This window comes from Antedon mediterranea, chromosome 1 (genome assembly GCF_964355755.1).
Source record: "Antedon mediterranea chromosome 1, ecAntMedi1.1, whole genome shotgun sequence".
NCBI classification, from domain to species: Eukaryota; Metazoa; Echinodermata; class Crinoidea; order Comatulida; family Antedonidae; genus Antedon; species Antedon mediterranea.
Genome location: NC_092670.1, coordinates 16,049,610 through 16,070,077, shown reverse-complemented (window position 1 = coordinate 16,070,077; position 20,468 = coordinate 16,049,610). Strand labels below are relative to the sequence as shown.

The 20,468-nt window shown below is 33.1% G+C and overlaps 3 protein-coding genes across 4 annotated transcripts; 2 read left to right on the top strand and 1 right to left on the bottom strand.

The window, feature by feature from the left end:
- The first annotated feature begins 566 nt into the window (after positions 1–566).
- On the top strand, positions 567–13,221 carry LOC140058694 (sorting nexin-8-like). 2 transcript variants are annotated; one of them, XM_072104400.1, is made up of 13 exons: positions 567–588; positions 727–854; positions 1,696–1,828; positions 2,390–2,583; positions 3,741–3,858; positions 3,948–4,069; positions 4,716–4,796; positions 5,133–5,253; positions 6,014–6,186; positions 6,889–6,957; positions 7,351–7,509; positions 7,899–8,048; positions 11,419–13,221. In XM_072104400.1, the coding sequence occupies exons 1-13, from the start codon at positions 567–569 to the stop codon at positions 11,536–11,538; spliced, it is 1,590 nt and encodes a 529-aa protein (XP_071960501.1). In that variant the 3' UTR covers positions 11,539–13,221. The 2 variants fall into 2 exon arrangements, with proteins under 2 accessions (XP_071960501.1, XP_071960510.1); XM_072104409.1 differs by lacking the exon at positions 11,419–13,221 and adding an exon at positions 8,852–9,115.
- Positions 13,222–13,641: 420 nt separating this feature from the next.
- On the bottom strand, positions 13,642–17,313 carry LOC140058675 (ankyrin repeat domain-containing protein 54-like). The gene is made up of 7 exons (XM_072104377.1): positions 16,754–17,313; positions 16,488–16,535; positions 15,809–15,907; positions 15,641–15,712; positions 15,171–15,340; positions 14,972–15,079; positions 13,642–14,491 (listed from the first exon to the last, which is right to left on the bottom strand). The coding sequence occupies exons 1-7, from the start codon at positions 17,166–17,168 to the stop codon at positions 14,435–14,437; spliced, it is 969 nt and encodes a 322-aa protein (XP_071960478.1). The 5' UTR covers positions 17,169–17,313; the 3' UTR covers positions 13,642–14,434.
- A 196-nt stretch (positions 17,314–17,509) lies between these two features.
- LOC140047038 (RNA demethylase ALKBH5-like) lies at positions 17,510–20,400 on the top strand. The gene is made up of 3 exons (XM_072091836.1): positions 17,510–18,298; positions 18,512–18,592; positions 18,981–20,400. Exons 1-3 carry the CDS (start codon positions 17,586–17,588, stop codon positions 19,378–19,380), a joined length of 1,194 nt encoding a protein of 397 aa, XP_071947937.1. The 5' UTR covers positions 17,510–17,585; the 3' UTR covers positions 19,381–20,400.
- The last annotated feature ends 68 nt before the right edge of the window (positions 20,401–20,468 follow it).

The window sequence follows — 20,468 nt, the reverse complement described above, 5'->3', positions numbered from 1 at the left end:
TGGTATTTATGAGTCCCATGATATTATATAATTCATTGTCAGAGTGACAGACTCTGTAACAAAAAAATAATATTTGTTCACATATAAAAAAAGAAAAGAAACGTTTAATTATAACTCAAAAACCATTGTCTGACAGACAATTTAAGTATTTTTTGCATTAAATTACATTTTTTCAGGTAAAATAACTATTATGTGACAATAAAATGACACATTCAAACACAAATTTGAAATAAAAAATATTTTTCAGAGGGACAATATATCTTTAAAACTGTAAGCGAGCAGCGTTTTTTGTAAGAAATATTTCTTGTTTTACTACTGTAAGTCTGTACTATTATGCCATTTGTTGGAATTAAATTGATGACGTGATATGTATGATTTTAACAAAGAAAATAAAGAAGGGATGTATCATTCTTCCCTGCAATAACCATTATTGAATAGAATGTAATAAACATTTTTTGTTATCAAACTCCTGGTTTTTTCCAGTCGACTGACCAGAATTGGGTCAAATGAGGTTTGTGTATGAATTACGCGCATGCGTACTTTCTTCCAATGTCACGCGAAAAATAATGGCGGATGAGTTAACTAGTGGTGAGTACAGTTCCGCCCATTTCCTTTCAATTTTATAAGTGTGTAACATATGATAGTAATTTATATTATGATTTCTGTAATTTGTAATTCATTCTCAATAAGCAGATGTATGTCTGAACTGTCTATGTTGTTTCACAGGTTCCGTTCCCCCATTTTACCGGGAGGTATACGACATCGTTTGCCCGAATCAGGAGACGAAGGTGGACCGCGATGTGTTCGTCAGAATTCTGATGAAATCTAACCTTCCGAAAACTACGCTAAGTCAAGTAAGGTTTTCGTACTCGATGAATTTGTGTGTGCAGTATTAATTTCTAAAGCAAATTTGTATCTGTCTTGTAGCCTACTATGTGTGTGGTGTGTTGAAACACTGCCCTGGGCCGTACTGAAGCATAGGCAACAAACAAGCAAGTCTGTTGACATTGCATTGTAAACTTGTAAAATAAAGTCTCACCCACCCACCACATGGGACACCACAACAGTCTGTTGTCGCGGTACCGCACCATTTGTGAACTGATGATATGCATGACTGCACTATTTTAGACAGTAGTAATTTAATATTCAATAAAACATGTTGTTAATGTTATGCATACATATTTATAACGCTGTGGTTAGGACAACTGCCTATCCTAACATATGCTAAACTAAAAAAAAACATCCCTCTAGGCAATGGTGGGTAAAGACGATGGTGATTAAAAGAAAATAGTGAATTAAAAAAAGAGATTGAAAAAAATTGATCAAGAATTGAACCTAGGCCTAGTACAAAACCACTAACTAGTACCACACCACTAAGCCAGCCAACCACCTTAACTGGTGTACATGAGATTATAAAAATGTGCATGCATAATCTCGATTTTCAATTGACCAATCAATAGCATTGATTCTGCTGGAATATACACGGCATTTTTATAAACAATGTAATAATTTAAATTATTTATTAATCGGTAAAATATCACAAAATTATCACCATAAGAGACAAGGATTCAGTAACAATAGAAAATCTAATTTAGTAGCCAAAGTGTTTTAACGAACATCATTTAAGTGTAGTGGTCAATCCATAGCTCAGATAAACTTAACTGTAATTTAACATATTCATTTTTGATATCACAGATATGGGTAGCCGTTGATACTAAGCAAGGATTCCTAAGTAGGAATGGCTTTTATAAGGCCTTGGCACTTACTGCATTAGCTCAACAAGGAAAACCAGTTAATGAAAAGCTATTAGAAAATTTTGCAGATCAAGGTAAGTTTGCTGCAGTGGTAGATCCAGGGTTTTGCAATAGGGGGATTGAGAAATGAAATGTTGAACTTCTCGTCTGTTTTAACTTATATACAGCGCATTGACAGCTTGCTTATATGCGCTATATAAGAATGAACTATTATTATTATTATTAATGTCCTATTTTTAGCATTGTAATATTCAGATTCTAGAGGTCCATTACAATACCATTGATTTACAATGCTGTATATATTTTAGTCATCTATTTCAAATGAACTTTGACCATTCAATATTATTTCACCTTATTTTCTAATTGACCTTGAACAATTGTGCCTGTTACACATCCTGTTAAATTTGTTTTACAGGAAGAGTGTACAGTAGTTATACAGTATAATCTCTCTATACAAAAAGGTCTATTTCTATAAATGATCCTAAACATTATTATTAAATAAAAGATTTTAATAATTTCCCCACATTCAATTCATGTTTCCTCTTAATATTGTATGCAAAAAAATAAGTTAATATTTATGTTAAAAGTAAGTAAAATGTTTTATGAAGTCGTGTTGATTATTATTATCTTTTTAGAGTTGCCTCGACCATCTTTAGGTGATTTAAGTGAACTGAAAACTTTAACAGTGCAAGTTAGAAAAGAGAAGAATCCTAGTATTCTTGGGTATAGCTTTAGACAACTACAAGACATGGATGTAGTGTCTGTAGGTGTAGTACCAGAGAAGAAGGGATTGTTATTGAAACATGTAGAATACGAAGTTCAAAGTAATGTAAGTACACAATCAGTCTGTAGGTTTGAAGTGCTTGGTTACTAATCCAAGTTTCTTGGTTCAAATGAGTGAGTGAGTGAGTGGCCGAGCGGTTAAGACAGTGGAACCGTAATCCATAACATCGGCAGGGGTTTGAGGCTCACTCACTCCATGGTTCTGGTGGTAGAACGAGTCTTCTCGGATAAGGACTATAAACCGTAGGTCCAGTGTACACATCTAGCTCGTGTGCACTTTAAAGAACCTAGTACATCTTTTGAGACGAGTAGGGGGTTACCCCGGTGTATTAGTACATCACAGCCACTGATCATGACTGGGCCCTCTGGGAGACCATTCTTTGACTGTATCCAAAGCAGCATGCATATCGATTAGGAACCTTGGTCGTATTCGCGGTAATCTTAACAAGAAAACAGCTGAATTGATTGTACACTCATTTGTCACTTCTAAAATTGACATTGGTAATGCCTTGTTGTTTGGCATACCAAAATCTCAAATACAACGTTTACAGCGCTTGCAAAATATGGCAGCTAGAATTGTAACTTATACAAAATCAAACGCTCACATAACTCCTGTCCTGATGGATTTGCATTGGTTGCCTGTTCAACAACGTATTAAGTACAAACTTGCGTTGTTTGTATTCAAGATCCTAAATGACAGTGCTCCTGCTTATTTATCTGACCTTGTGGATCGTTACGAATCATCCCGCAGAGGCCTACGATCATTGTCACAAAACCTTCTTCAAGAGCGTAGAGCGAAAAATCAGTGGGGTCAGAGATCTTTTTACGTTGCGGCCGCAAGTGTATGGAACAGCTTACCAGCAACAGTTAAATGCTCAACTAGTCTAAACAGTTTCAAGACCAACCTAAAGACGTCGCTATTCGCTGATGTTCTCGCACGTTGTTAATGCACAAAGCGCCATGAGCGCCACATGGGTGGAGGATACCGGCGCTATATAAGTTTTCATTTATTATTATTATTATGAAGAGGTTACCCAGTATAAATATATATTTCAATCATTCAATCAATCAAATACCTACTGTTGAAAGTATGGGTTTCTCAGTCACATCATTGGTGGAGGTTGTTACAACTGTCTAGGAACTAGGCATCCATTACAAAAGTTGAATACAATACAGGAGTTCAATTTTTCTTCTGTTTTTCAGTTTTACAAAACAACAGTAATGCGACGTTATAATGACTTCATCGCCTTACACGAAGTCCTACTTCAGAGATTCCCATATCGAATGGTTCCGACACCACCCCCTAAAAAGATGATGCGAGGTTAGTAGATAATTAACTATAATAATTAGTTAACTATAACATTGTAAAACTTGATTAATTTTTTTAATTTACTCTATTCTTTTCAACAGTAACAAGAGAGTTTATAGAGTCACGTCGGAGGGCGCTACGTAGGTTTCTAACAATGATTTGTAGGCATCCTGTGTTTCATGAAAGTGCTATTACTAAGTTTTTTATGACATTTCAAGGCTCTGTAAGTTTATATTTTTAATTGACTGTCGGAACTCTTGGCCCAGACCACTCTATCGTATGTAACTATGTAACAGTTGCATGTCATAGAGTAGTCTGGGCCAAGAGTTCTGACAGTCAATTAAAAATATAGTATGTTTGTCACTTTTGGCTCAGACCACTCTATCATATGTGACTATGTTACATAGTCATATATGATAGAGTAGTCTGGGCCAAGAGTTCTGACATTCAATAAAAAATTTATTATATTCGTAACTTTTTCCTCAGACCACTCTATCATATGTGACTATGTTACATAGTCACACATGATAGAGTGGTCCGGGCCAAAAATTCTGACAATCAATTACAAATTTAGTAGACTTTAAATTCTTGCCCAGACCACTCTCTTACTATGATTTTATTTGATTTGATAACTGTCTCATATAATGATAATAAACCTAAATTAGTTTGGTGAGAAATTATTTTGAACAGTATTATTGTTTTAATTATTAACTATGTTATAAATGTTGTACTATGTATTTTTATTTTTTTTTATGGCAACCACTACGAATTAAGTCGTCGTGGGATGACATTAACTAAACTATGTATTTTTGGGTATCAAAATTGAATTCTTCTTTCTTAGATTGGTAATATTAAATTAAATTTTGTAGGATATGCAGCATAGAATAAAGGACCAGTTCCGTGGAATTCCAGATGAGTTTATGACAAGTCCTCTATCAGCCACAGCTAAGGTATAATATAAAAATTCATTCTTAATAATCTGAATATACTTCCACCTTCAAATCTCCCCCAAATTCCATACACAGCCCCTGGAGCTGTACTCTTTCATTATACGGTATTGTAAGATAAGATTTGGACTCAGTACCTTATGCTCTGCCTACACTGTCAAACTTCATATGACAAAAAAAAAATGTTATGCGCCGAAATATGGTAGTGATATGACATCATCGTGTACATATGGGCACGTCACATTTTTTTTGTCACAGTTTGATAGTCTAGACAGAGCTTTAGGATCAGTAAACAAGTATTTCAACCACTAAATCAACTTAACTTGTTGATGTTTATAGGACTTGGTACCAATTGATACACAAGTACAATTTGCAAACAGTAGAGACCAGATTAGAAATCTGTTTGAAAGTATATACAAACTAAAGAATATAGTTGATAATGTTACTAAGAGATCTGCTGGTAAGTACATAGTAAACAATTAATGTACCATACAATATTATAACATTGGACTTTGTGCCTAAAATTAAGTGTGGGAAACAGTGGCGTATTGCAGGGGGAAAAGGCCCATGGTTTAGTTAAGCACTCCTAAAGCCTGGTTTCCATAAAATCGCTACACCGTGTCGCCGACTGCTGTCGCCGACAGATTCTATGGAAACGCTATAATTTATCGGCGATCTAGTACGCGAGCGCTAAATATTCTTTGGTACACGCGTATACGACTCATCGCCGACAAAATCGGCAAAGTTGAACATGGTTGAACTTTGCCGATTTGTCTGCGATGAATCGGGGAGACCTCCCCGATGCGCGTCGGCGACATTTGCGGGTGTAGCGATTTCAATGGAAACGGTGTAGCGATTTTATGGAAACCAGGCTTAAGGGCCTTCCAACGCTGGCTAGTTCCATGTGGCTGCTAATGTTCTTGGCCCCGTTAAGCTGGGTTTTAGCCAGTGAGCGCTTATGGCTGTTACGCCACTAGCGGGAAATGAAGTATTTGAGTGTACTAAGAGGAGCTTTGAATGTTTTAGTGTATGAATAACAATTTATAATATGTGATCAAATTATTAGTGCTTGAAATAAATAATTTGTGAATGGAAGGAATTATTAGTGCATAAAAAGAAATTCTTTAATGACCATATACAATTTGTAATATGGAAAATATTATTCTAGTGAAGTTCTATTTTAACAGAAAGTAAACTGTTAATTTGAATTTTCATTTCAGAAAATTCTATCGATATGTTACACTTTGCTAAAGAATTAAATCAATTAAGCGGTGACTCTCAGCCAGCATCTGCTTGGGCTATGGGTACAAACGATGCCTGGCCTACCATTAAAGGGGGATTGAAAACCATAGCAGTTGAGTTTGCTGCCCTTTCTGATAAACATGGTCAACAGGTAAAGCTTACTACTATATTTACTTTTGTCCATTATGCCAGAAGAAATATTATTTAGGCCAGTTTAATTTTTATCCATACCCCCTTAGGTACTCATTCCTCTAAAGCTCTGTCTACACTGTCAAACATTATGGGACACAAAATGTGATGTGCCCATATATGGACATGATGATGTCATATCACTACCATATTTGGGCATATCACTACCATATTTGGGCATATCACATTTTGTTTGTCAAACTGGTTTGAAAGTGTAGACAGAGTTTAATTTGAAGCATTGGAAAAGCTTGCTATTTTATTAGCGTTTCTCTTAATTATCACATTGGGTTCCAAAACAAATTTTAGTCAAAAACTAAAAAAATTCCCAAAAATATGGTTTCAGAATGGATTTTAATATGATATAATTTTTTACATATTGAACCATGAAAACATTTGTGGAAAGTTTTCAGGGTGTAGAAGATAGAGTTGCATGTATTTTTATCCTTTTTCTAAGTAGCATGACCTTAGGATTAAGTCCATAATGTTTGACTATCAGTAATGAGTGTACCTTATTGCTACCATGCTGGTTATAACCATGTAGTAAAACTTATATCATCATATTAAACATTAAATTACAATACAAACATTATTAGATTTAAATGAATAACTTGATAATAATCTCTATCCAAACAAATTTAATTATAAATGATGATTTTATTTTTAGGCATCAAGATGTGACAATAGTGTTGGAGAGAGATTAGCTTTGTTTTTGGACATGTTGCAAACATATAAGGTACTATTTTATGGTATAATGGCAAAATACTGTACAAACTAAATTATAACATCATTCCATAAATAATTTTATTATTTCTTATTTTAATCTCATATCACACATTGTTACCCTTTTTTTAAAAAATCTTTTATGGTTAACCACCTTGATTCCATGTTCTACCTCGTTTCATTATTTTCTGATTTTTACAATTCACTATTTTTAACTTTTATACATAGGGTTATGGTCATGCAGAATAATACAGAAATAATATTATACCTATATAATTGTATGTAAAATAAGTACTAGAAATAGCTGTCTTTATCCTCTTTTTACTTACTCACTTTTTAATACATTGTTAAAAAGCAGTTCACTATTAAGGATATATTAAATAAAAACCAAATTAATTGTTTAAAGGACCTTTGTGAAAGGCATGAAAAGGGTGTTCTTAGAGACCATCAAATGGCCTTACAAAAAATGGCTAATATCAAAAAGAAGAAGATGTCTGCAACATTGAAAGGCGGAGATCAACAACAAGTTGGAGTTGTAGAACAATTGGAGTCAAGAATAACTGAGGTAATGTTAATTTATATTGGTCTCTTCTGTTTTTTTTTATCTTTTTCTCTTTTCGTATTTGTATTGTTCCCGTTTTTTAAGTGTTGAGGGCCTCACGCATGTCAGTCTCGGTTGTTTTGAGTCAACCTCATTAAACAAAGTTTAATAAAATATAATAAATAAAAATCTTATCTACCATATCTTGTGATGCAACAAGGTGATATTACCACACTACACAATTAAGTTAAATTATCAAACATATGTTGATGTGTCCTCAAACATGCATATTTGTAGACTGGATTTTAATGTTCAAGTACAATTTGTTATATATAGTATCAGATTGCAATAACAATATAAAGTTATGTTGGTAGTGATGATGTGACGACAGACATTTCCTTTTCTATGTACAGCAAGCAAGTCAAATTATGACAATGGAAAACCGTAATCTATTCTCACTGCATTGCTTACAAATGGAAACACAGCTTATTCATGCTAATATCCCAATGATCTCGGACACAATGCAGGCGTACGCTGAGACTGAGCGACAAGGCTACTCAGAGGTAAGTAACTTAGATACAGAACCTTAAGCTTGGTTCCCACTAGCGACGCAACCTATGCAACATTAGAAAATGTCCTTCCAATAATTGTGTTTGTCCCTGTCAAAGCTGCGATGTTTGCAGCAATATTACGTCGTCGTCCCATTTGTGATTACGCAAAGTGCTGATACGTTGTTGCGTTATAGTGGGAACCACACTTTAGATTCAATCTTGTTCAAATAAGTGTTTTGGCCTGATCTTATAAAATGTTTGGCATTTCTTTGTGCCAGATTTCTTTACCAGATGGCATATAACGGAAATTCATTCATTTTTTGTATTAGAACAATAATGCTTTTCTTAATTTGCACTAATATTAACATTCACATAATCTACTAAACTATTACTTTTTATACATTAATAAACAAACAAAATACTTCTGCCTGCTTTTTTAATATAATAATATAGTCTGAACTTTCTGTAATGTGTAAAAAATATATGCTGCTTTAGCGCTGAGTTTTGTGTATTTTAAAGATACAATGCAGAATTAGCTGGGCAGTCTATCTAAACTTATTTCAGCAAGTCTAATTAGCATAGTTTTCCTCATGTTTTACATAATTAGGGTTAAGTGTTGCTTATAGATCAGTCACTGGATTAGCAACTGGGGAGCTTGTGATTTGCAATGGCCCGGCATAGGTCATGCTGTAGGTTGTCACAAAGCTCCCTATTTTAATAATAGAGTGACCTGTATAACAGATTGACCTCAAATGGAAATAGTGACCTTTGTTAGTTTCCTTCCTATTCATTTCTTTCTACCTTTCTCTCTCTAGCTTTTATCAGTTTGGCAGGATATCCTAAGTAAGACAAACTCCGGCGCAGGAGAGTCCAATTCCAGTTTTACTGTTCCATCCTAGAAAAAGGCTACCAAATGGATTATATAACTGCGTCATAGTTACTGCAGTAATTCTAATTCTACTGCAGGTGCTACTTGATTGTTTTCTGCACCCTTATAACTGAAGTAATTAAATTTAAAAAAATTGATATAAATTAATAATATTATTACTGTAGTAAACTATGTGTTGCAGTAACTGCAATAGAATTTGAACTATGACCTAGTTCTCTATTTCACATTCCAAAATAATTAAAATATTATTTGAATTTTAGAAACTTATTTTGTAAAAAAAAAATAGCATATTTTATTTCATATTTTATTGTAATGTTGTAAAATAATGGAGTTCTAAAACTCAATGGGTGCCTATGTTACACAGTATGTTCTACTTAATATTAATGGTCTCACCTTGGATGAAAAATTCTACTTCATTTTGGTTTTATTTAGTAAAGTAGAGAACCTGTTGGTTTGGTCAGTTTTTAAGTACCGTATTTATTTGAATAAACTCCCCCTCAATTAAAAGATGCCGCCTTCCTAGAACATCATTTGGAATAAACGCCACCGTTTATTTCCTTGAATCAACACCCAGCCACATGCATATATACACAATACTGTATATAAATTATTTTTATTTGTAGTAGAATTCATTGATTGATTGACATGATCTACAATTTACCAAGCATTTTGATACAATTTTTACTGTATTTTATCACTTGATGTTAATTATTATTATTGGTTTTTTTTTCATATAGGGGTATTTATTTGATTATACATGATCTATATTACACCTTAAAAAATAAACGTCTCCCCTCGAATAAAGTCCTCCCTAAAAACCTCCTGAACAAATAAACGTCCGGGGAGGTGGGGGGGGGGGGGGGTATTTGAATAAATACGGTATTAATAGAATGATAATGGGATAAATTTGTTGGGATTTTGATGACTGCCTTGGTGTTTATATGAAAAGGATATCCCTTGTCCAAATACATATGTTTGCTACTGTATGTCTAATGAAACTGCTTGTTCTGTATGTTTGTGCTAATTACTGCACGTATATATACCAAATAATATAGTTTTTTAATTTGCTATGTGTAAACTGTGTTGTGTCAGAGGTCAAAGCATATAAGAATATACATACTATGATAAACATTTTAAGAACAATGTTCTTTTTTTTTTGTGCATTTTAAAACTCTTAATAAATAGGAGTGATTGATTCGTACATATTACAGGGCCCCATAGGTATAAATAACATTTACTAATAACAATACATTTAAGAACATTCATTCAAAATCGATTAAATTGTATGTTAATTTGATTACTTTAATGGTAAGAATGTATGTTAGATTTATTGTGGAGGAATCCTCCCCTTTCTCTGGATCCAACATTAAATAATGTTCTTGTAATGTATCACTTGCAATAGTAGGCCTAAACTAAATAACCTAATACTACATTATAGAATAATAAAAAGCAAAATAAATATAATACAGTATTACATTAAAGCAAATATTGTGACAGATGGAGAAAGAGACAGTGTGTCATTAGCATTGTTTTGTGTTATATTAGTAATAATGATCTAATAATAGTAATAATACATTATGAAAGTTTGCTAGCCAGTTCAAGTTGTAGCACTCTACTTATCCCCAATAATAACACACACAAACCTGTAGAGCATGTACAGATATTCCTTTTTATATGCCTTGATTTTTAACCTCTAATTGTTAATTTCATTAGTAATATTAATTATTAGAATAATATAATTTTAGTTGATTACAGCCTTTCATGTATAAATTAAATATCATTTGTAATTAATGTAAATATAAAATATGTAACTGTAACTAAATGTAAAAATCAACAATAAATTGAATTAAGTCTAGTTTTCGCTTTATAATTTTTGTTTGCAAGTGTTTGATTTTTCTATTATTTTGAATTCTTTATAATCATCAGAGTCATCCATATTTGGTGCCAAATTGTGCATGTTTTTTACAGCACCATTCAATAATGCACTGCACTGAACATTGTAAAACTTTTAAAACATTTACATTTTGACCTATTTACTACAATGAGTTTGATTACCTATCACAGTAGAACCTCTTCTTTGGAACACTCCCGTTAAAGGGATATTTTGCCCCTCATCAAGGGAACACGTTAAGTGTCCCTTAATAGCGGTTCAAATTGTATTTACAATAAAGTAATGCGCAATAACAAAAACATGGCCATATTCATAGTGCATATTCATAGGGTGTTTATGACCCAAAGTATTCATATGTTAGAACATAAGTCATCAAATAGCTCAGATAGTAAGCACAGTAATTTCATCAGCAGCCATATTTATTTTATAATCATTCAATTTATAATACACCTACTGCAAAGTAGTTCTACCATATTGTGTTCACATAAATCATAGTCTGCTTTCTGTAGAATAAACAGCATCATTATTTATTTGTGTAACATACATTTGTGCTTTTATCACTTTTTTATCATGTTCGCATCTTCCATAATTTTGTTTCCCAGATTCTGCAAGTTTGGCAAGACATTGTACCCAAAGCGTTATCCCTTTCTAAGAATAATGAAAATGATTGTAGGTCGCCCTCAACGTCACCTCTTTCATCGCCGACGTCTCTAAACTCATGAAGCTAAGCCTAGATTTTTATTTTAATCTTGTATTCTTATGATATATTTTTAAAAAGAGGAAATAAATGATTATGAAATAGTAAAGACACTCTTCTGCCTGATTGATATGCCTTACCATTAGGGCTTTCAGGTAGAGTATGTGCAAGTTTGATTGAATAACAGCTATTCCTCAATGTTGTATGGTGTATTCTTATATTATAGTAGCTATAACACTTATATTACTTGATATACTATGTATAGTATGAAAATGTGTAACAATTTTGAAGTTTACTCTTAAGTCAGTGCTCAAGTTTGTGTCAAGTGTGCCTAAAATGTCATGCAAATGTATAAGTTGACAATATTGTAGATTTTGTACAATATCACAAACACATAGATTCAACACAAAAGATACTGTTAAATGAATCATTCATGAAGTAACTAACAATGATGATGTACAGTATACATATACAATTGATTTAACTTGCATCCGGGAGTTATTTGCCCAACTTTGATGTAATTTTACTGAATATGCTCAGATAGGTCTTGATCCCCACAACCAGTGGCATAACGCAGAGGCCAAAGGTTTAGGAACCTTAAGTGGCCATCCAACACTGGAGGCTTCAGGCCTATTTAGCCTTTTTCAACATATTTTAATGCCTATTTTTGTCTCTGGGCACTGCTCAGGGGTCCCCATAAGGTCTGAGGCCTCCATAAGGTCTGAGGCCTCTGGGTTAAGGCAGTGAGCGCTTATAGCCGTTACGCCACTGCCCACAACCTTTAGATCACTAGCCTGGCATTCAACCCAAGCTTACTCTGATGGCTAGAGTCAGATTTGAGTCCAACAAGGAAGCAGCAGGTACTGCACCAACATGATGGAGTTAAATTTATTGGTCAGATGTTTCACCCAACCTTTCATTTATGGTTATACATAAGCAGTTGCAGTTACAATAAATATAGAACATATTTTTAACTTCTTGATTTATTTCCCAAAAAGGTGGGATTTAAAACAATAGCAATATTGTATGTTTTATTGTTTGATAATACAGAAGTGCAATGTGGAGAGAGTGACATTTCAGCAACTTTTTAGTGATTTCTAAATTCATTAAAATCAACCAATCAAATCAATCTTTGCAATAATAAACCTATTTAAATAAGATAATAACAATAATATTCATGCCAATAATGAAAATAATTAGAATTTTTTTGCTCTTCTGTTTACCAATATAAAGTTGTTTTTTTAAAGTAACCATGATGTTGTTGCTTACTATGCAATTCTCAATGGTACTTGTATAATTTATACGTGCAAAATGTCCAGAAACTCTTATTATACTGCCGTATTCTGTACCTTTATTAGTTTATATATCCATATTATTAATTAGTTACCTATATACAAAATATTTTAGTTTTTGTTGTTGTTATAAGAATACTTTAAATGGTTATAATCTAAAATATATATATATTATTTTTATGTAAAGATTTGCCAACCACTAAAAAAATGTGTTAATCAAAAAGTGTATCTGCTACTCAGCTACTGACTGACATAAAAATAAAGTAATCTGGAATCAACTTTTTGTTTTTTTGTATTTTTCTTGTGACGAATCCTCAGTTCAAACATCATTGATGATGTCAAAGAGATTGTATAATTAACTCGAGTCCGAACTCCTAATTTAAAGCTGTATTGTCCCCCAAAAACATTAAAAATGAAGATAACTTTAGTGGATAACTATTATGCGACATTAAAATGTTTTTAGGAAATATTTATTCAGGGGGACAATATATCTTTAGAGAAATTTACCATGAAGTTATTTATTTCATTACCATTAGTAAGAATTTTATTTAAAATTGTTCTGATGTGGTTCTTTTAATAATTTAGGTCATTATTTTTATAGGCCTACTAACTATTTTTAAACATATATTGTAATTGGCAGCCATTTTAAAGATTCCCTACTGTGTTGGCATCATTTAGCCAACTCACTCTCTAGTTAAGATATACTGTAATCTCTTTGTGAAGATGATATTGTATGTTGGTGTGAAGCTATGCATTCACTGTGGTGTTGATGCTTTGGAGTAATAGGGAAAAATTAGAACACATCTCTATCTAGAATTTAAGTTTATTGCAACAGAATTTTATATTTTCATACAAAATAGAACAAATCTATAAACCATGTTTTGGTATTACTGTATGTGTGCATTAAAATAGACGGCATGCATTTTTTTTCTATAGAAAAAAAATCTAAAAAATTAATAACTATTACTGTCAAAATTTACAGTACACAAATTGTTGGTTTTTAAATCAAACCTTTGAAAAAAATCTCTTTCTCGCATATGTATGGATGACTCCACTATAACCTTGGCGCATGTCACATTTTTGGTTTATAACTTTGTTTAAATTAATTAAAAGTGACGTTCAGAGCAGATTTGTTGACTATAAAAGGCCATTTATCTAAATAATTTGTAGACATTTATCCTCTTATTTTTTATTACTTGTTCCACTATATCATCTATTACTGATGGAAATATGTTTCAAAATTATACTTTATTTTAAAGGTTTGGTGATCTACTTACAGCCTATTAAAAATGTATCTTGGTTTTTTTTGTTTTTTTTTTCTGCAATACAGTTAATTATAAATGTATTTACATGAATACATTTAAAATGTATTTTGACATTTAAAATATTGTTGTAGTACTGCTAAGAGTTGAGGATAGTACTAAATTTTAAAATGAAATAAAACTAAGTAAAGGATGGAGGGGTGAATACTGTTGGATAGCTCTTAAGCTCTGTCTACACTATCCAACTTTATGTGCTCATATATGGACACGATGATATATCACTACTATATTTGGGCACGTCACACTTTTTTTTTTCAAACTAGTTTGATAGTGTAGACAGAGATTTACACTACTGTAATTCTATGCCTCATGAATCCAAGCTCATGGTGGTGAAACCTTCAAGCATACTCTGAACTTCATCCATCTGCAAAATAAACACAAAAAAGGGTTAATTTAACTAAAATTCAATACAAAATCTTCAATACAATGAACTGAAACACAAATCGTAATAAACTATAACTAAAACTTGCAGTATAAATGCCATGTAAATAGTTAATTTGACAAAACTAGTAAAATTATGTTTACTGTACACTTCAAAATAAAAAGAAGCTATGGTTAAGAATGTACAGATGTTTTTCGGTTGTTATGCTACAACCGTCTTCTGAGGTAATGGCTGTACCATAACAATCGAAGCATCAAGACATTCTAAACATTTTATTTCCTCAGTGTATTAGACTATCACAGTGGCAGATCCAGGATCTTAAAATAGCGGGGGTGAAATGAAGTGCTGAACTTAATTTGATTGATGTCCTATCTTTTGCATTACACATTGTTAGAATTACAATCCGCCTGTGTACCGCTGTTTATTTGTTGCCATGGCATCATTTGAAGTGCTTCAACTTACTTCTTTTTTGTTGGTAGTGTGTTGTAGTTGTATTCCAATGTTCTCTAATGCAAGTACCTTATCGTCTTTTCCAAGGCAGTTCATATATGCCTTCAGCATATTGATTACCTAACAAAAATCAATACAAAAAAAATAACCTATTTGGTAATGTACACGGTCACAGCCAGGAAAATAAATATAATTTATAGATGTACAGTACCTGTTTTACTTCATCCTTCAAGCGAAATGAGAACAAGTTCTGTCCACAAATGTGCGAGATTCTAACACGTGCAAGGTGTATAGGTGTACGACCACTCTTGTCAAGTGCGTGCACATCGGCTCGGTTTTGTAATAGTGTTAACACTGTACCTATATGACTTCCTATTGCAGCTGAAAAGATAAAAATTGTTATTAGTGCTATATTAACCCTACAGTTAGTTACTTTTTAATTTTTTTTAAATTTCATATGCATCCAACAGCGAGTAACTGGGTAATTACAGGATGGATAACTATTTTATAATTTATCATGTTTATAAAATTTCATTTGAGGCTTAGGGAGTGGAGTTAAAAGAGTTAGAGTGAGTTATACCCTGGCACTAGGTTAGGATTGAACCCTGACTTTGGGATTGAAAGGCAAGCAAGTTAACCATCAAGCTACAGCTTCACTGTTGAAAAACCAATGATGCGTACCTAAATGTAGTGGAGTATTTCCAATTGCATCTGTCTTGTTAGGATCCGCTCCATTACTCAGTAGTAATTGAACTGAAAAAATGAACGATACATTTTATCAATTAATGAGAACAGTACAAACAAATAGATTTTTTTGTTATAGATTTATTTAGTTTGTTATAAACTTACCAACAGCTTGTGCTCCCTTTGATGCCGCAAAGTGAAGAGCTGTTCGTCCTTTTTCATCACAACGATTTGGATTTATCTCATCTTTTAGAAGTCTATCAACTGCATAAAAGAAGCAATGATTAGTTGTTATTCTATACTTGGCTAGATTATGTACGAAGAACTTTATTTTTGGTCACTAGAGTTCATTTCTATACTTAACATGACGCCCTTTGAATTGGATACTAGTCTATTGTCAACCTGAACATATTATTGGTGCACATTTAAACAGGATGATGAGAAACAAATTTTACTCAAAAGGTTACTCAAATTGGGCAACATGGCATTCAAACCAAAACTGGATTACTACCAGTTATCTTACTTTAGTGATATAAGGAGACTTTTAGAGTATTTTTTTACTCGTCAAGACTGCCTCCTCTAAAAGAATATATATGTAATTGTCATAGGTATTCTTGAATGTAAAAAGTGTTGTGCATGAAACAACATGTGAAGGTACCGTAGTTTGTTTCAGAGCTTCATCACTCTTGTATAAAAAAAAGAGTCTCTGAACATTGTGTTATTTCATGGAGGAATTAATTTGTTTAAGTGACATGGTGTGTAATAATGGGCCCTAGATTCTGGATAGGAGATATTGAAAAACCAATGAAATTCAATATTTTTCAATCTGGTGATTTGTTTATACCTTCTTCTGCATCCCCAGCATTTGCAGCTTTTCTTAGTTTCCTTTCAGCTGGAATAAAAAATTAAAGATGTTAAGAAAGATGTTTTTAAGATTTACATTCAAACCAGTTCCAGAAATTTGTTATTTTATATCTTCAGACACAGTGTATAGAATGGTAAAACAGGGTTTTCATTAGTGTGGACGTACATCTGTAGGGTGCGGTGCGTATGACATCATTCATTGAGATGTTTCAGGCAATAATGAATAAAAGAAATAGTCATAATTACCTACTAAATCTAACCCAACTGGAGACTTTGTAAGCGATACTGCTCCTCGTCTGCTTCTTAACCTTGACTTTTTTCTCACTACTTTTCCATTGAAGGCATGTTGTTGCGATTGCCAATTCCATTGTCCGCTGCTGCTTCCTCCGGCTCCGCCAGGTAAAACATAGTCTTTTGGTTGAGTACCAAGAAAATGGGTTCCTGCAGGCGGTTCGGGGGACCAATCAAGATTACTAAAGTCAAATGTTACTTTCCGTTGCTCGGAATTAAATTCGTTAGCAGAATTGTCAGCTATGCACGTAGACGTACACGACGACGATGAGGAAGAGGATGCAGCAGCCGAAGCTACGCTCGCTAGTGTCGGAAATGTGGACGCTTTGGGCCTAACAATTTGAGGGATTATATTCCCTTCTTCTTCCATTCTAACTACTACAGCGTTATCATCATTTACTAGTAATCTATAATAACATATTGTTAATAATGTCTTATTTAGAAAATCATAAATAAAACCATGAAATTGTTCTTAGCGACTTATTTTTCTTGTCCGATGGTGGGCGCTGACATGTTTGTTTTCCACTGGTGCATTTTGGGGCGGCGGTCAACCATTCAGGAAATATTTACACAAAATTGTTATTAAAATATCATCATAGTAGCATTAATTTATAAAACTGTATTAAGTTTAAATGATGTTTATAGCTTTAAATAAAGATTTATAAAGAATAAAAATATCACAAAACACCAATAGTAAACATGACCTTTGACCTCACACATTGCTACGCTGTTGGAACTCGTTAAAGCCTGGTTAGGCCCGACAAGTTGGCATGTATAAAGTTTGCAAATGGCAAGTACCTACGCAGATTTGCGAGAAAAGTTAGGAAACTCGTGTCGTGTAAGACATGTAGGTTTACACAGTGACCGAGAAATCCCAAATTTTAGTAAATCAAAGCGTAAAAATACATCTAAATCTCCTAGGCCTAGGCCTAGTTTTGGTCGTAAACAAAACGTCGAGGAGAACGTTGAGGTCGCTAAACTCATTCGTTCTGGAATAAAACAGTTTCAACTTTTTAGTGAAGAAGAATGTAAACAGATTGAAGATAAAATCAATGAAGTTGTTCGAATTGGAGATGATGATGTTTATAAAGATCACACGGTTGACAGAGCACCCTTGCGAAATAAATATTTCTTTGGAGAAGGGTATACTTACGGTGCACAACTTGCAAAAAGAGGGCCAGGACAAGAGAGGTTGTATGCGAAAGGAGAGGTAGATCCGATACCAAAATGGATTCATGATATGGTTGTTGCTAAGCTTGTTGCGAAAAACATTATCGTTGATGGTTTTGTAAACAGTGCTGTGATAAACGACTACAAACCTGGTGGATGTATCGTGTCGCATGTAGACCCAATTCACATCTTTGACCGTCCGATAGTGTCCGTGTCATTTCTTAGTGATTCAGCATTAAGTTTTGGTTGCAAGTTCAGTTTTAAACCAATACGTGTAACTAAACCTATCGTATGCTTGCCCATGACTCGAGGTTGTGTTACGATTTTAAGGTTTGTACTTTATTTATATTCATAGTATAAATGTTAATAAAAATAATTATACATTATATTAATATAAACTAACAAACTTTTCTTTTTCTTTTATCCTTTCTCTAATTCCTTAAAATTATCCAGTCAGATGTTCCTATCATGATTGATTTCTTACCTGATATATCGCCAATATTTGTTAATTAAATATTGTTTTTAATGTTTGTTTTTTTGCAGTGATTATGCAGCGGATCAGGTGACTCACTGTATCAGGCCACAGGACATTCGAGCAAGAAGGGCTGTGATTATTCTTAGACGGTATGTCACATTTCAACTTAACTGCACACTTTTACGTCTGACTGCCATTATTGTTAAGGTTACATTTTCCCCAGTTTTTACAAACTTTAATAACATAAAAATTGCGCTTCACAGATAGTTGCAGTAGCTGCTGTTTAATGTGTTTGATTCATTGTCAATCAAGTTCATGTTATCTTTGTATGATACAATTGTGATCTACTGCAGGTACTGCAGTAAAACATATCTTTTCTTTTATCACTTGTATCAATGCCTATTCATTTATTCTATTGTAATTGCAGTAGTTTCCTCATGCAGTAATGTGTTACTAAACTAAAATTACTGCATATTTTTACTGCAGTAAATAAAATAAGTAAAGAATGATCAATAAATTCATTTATCTTTTTAACAGTGTTTATCCTGATGCTCCACGTCTTGAGCCTTCATACTTGAATCCACAAGGTGACAGTCATAAGAAATGGCACAAGCCAGACAACCATTCACGTGGGGATACAACAGACGCAAGGTTAAAGGTCAAATCATCCGTACATGTTGTTGAAGGATCAGGAAGTAATAGCACAAAGACTAATAAAGATAGAATACCGAAGGAAAGAGGTAGAAAGAGACATGCTTCGCTGCTGTCTTCCACCTCAGAAAAAGTTGCAAATGATCTGGAAGAGAAAGAAGAAGGAGAGATTTCTGAAGGAGAAGGAAGGAAGACTAAAGAACAAGATGCAAGAGACAGCAGGCCTGAGGTGGTTGTTGTTCCAAAGAAAAAGATAAAAATTAATCGACCTAAACTGCTAAGCTAGCGGGAATTTATAGTTGAATTTATTTGGTTAGCTTTAAGCTCAGAAAAAAGGGTAATGAAATTGAAGTTAATAATATTCACTCCTTATACATAATTTAAGATAATATAAATGCATGAATAGATTACTGCTGCCTCTGATTGAGGCACATTTAGTCTTCAATATTAACTGACAGTGCACGATTAGAGTAATGGAAAACAGTTGTAGAAGATCCAAGTATTATGAGACATAATTAATCACATCTACACACATTTTGTTTACATTTTGGTGTCAATTATCTATAAATTGTGTTCTAATTAAACTTATTTATATCATCTATCTTTGAAGTGCGTTAAAACGACGGGTATTATTATAAAATGTTTGAAACATTTCATTGATTTCTGTTTTTGGAATTCTTTTACGAAGTCAATTGATCCATGTGGTAAGTGTACCAACATACCATGGTACCTCTACTGAAATTGACTAGTGTCCCCATCCACCCTCATCTCTGTCACCAAATTTTATTTTGGGATAAACTCTTTATGTTATAACCAAGAGGTTTACAACTGATTACGCCTATTCTGGTCAGACAAAAAAGATAATCATTTTATTTAACAAAATAGGTTAGGTTATAATTGGTTAAACTCTACAATGTAAATAACAAATATATTAATAACATGACCTACAGTATACTTGTCATTAAAAAATTATAATACTGTGTCTTTGTTTAAAAGAAATGTTTGTCATTGAAAATATATTATTGTTTATTAATACAGTACTTTATTATTTATTTACTTTTTTTTTTTTAATACTGTAGGTATTTCTTCATACACAGTGTAGGCCCCACCACTTGCAGTACAGTACTGCAATCACCACCGCCCATAAAGTAGACCACACCAATATGGCATTTTGTATCAATAGTTTTTTTCATCAGAAGGATACTACTAGAACTAATAATTCTATTATACAGCTGTCATCATTGTTATGGTTAGGGCAATTATTATACTTTGATGTGAAATAAAATAAAGATTATTAAAGTTAATTATCTAATTAGATTAACAAGTTTAATTTGTTTAATGTTAAATCAGAGTGTACTGTTCATTTGTGTGGTT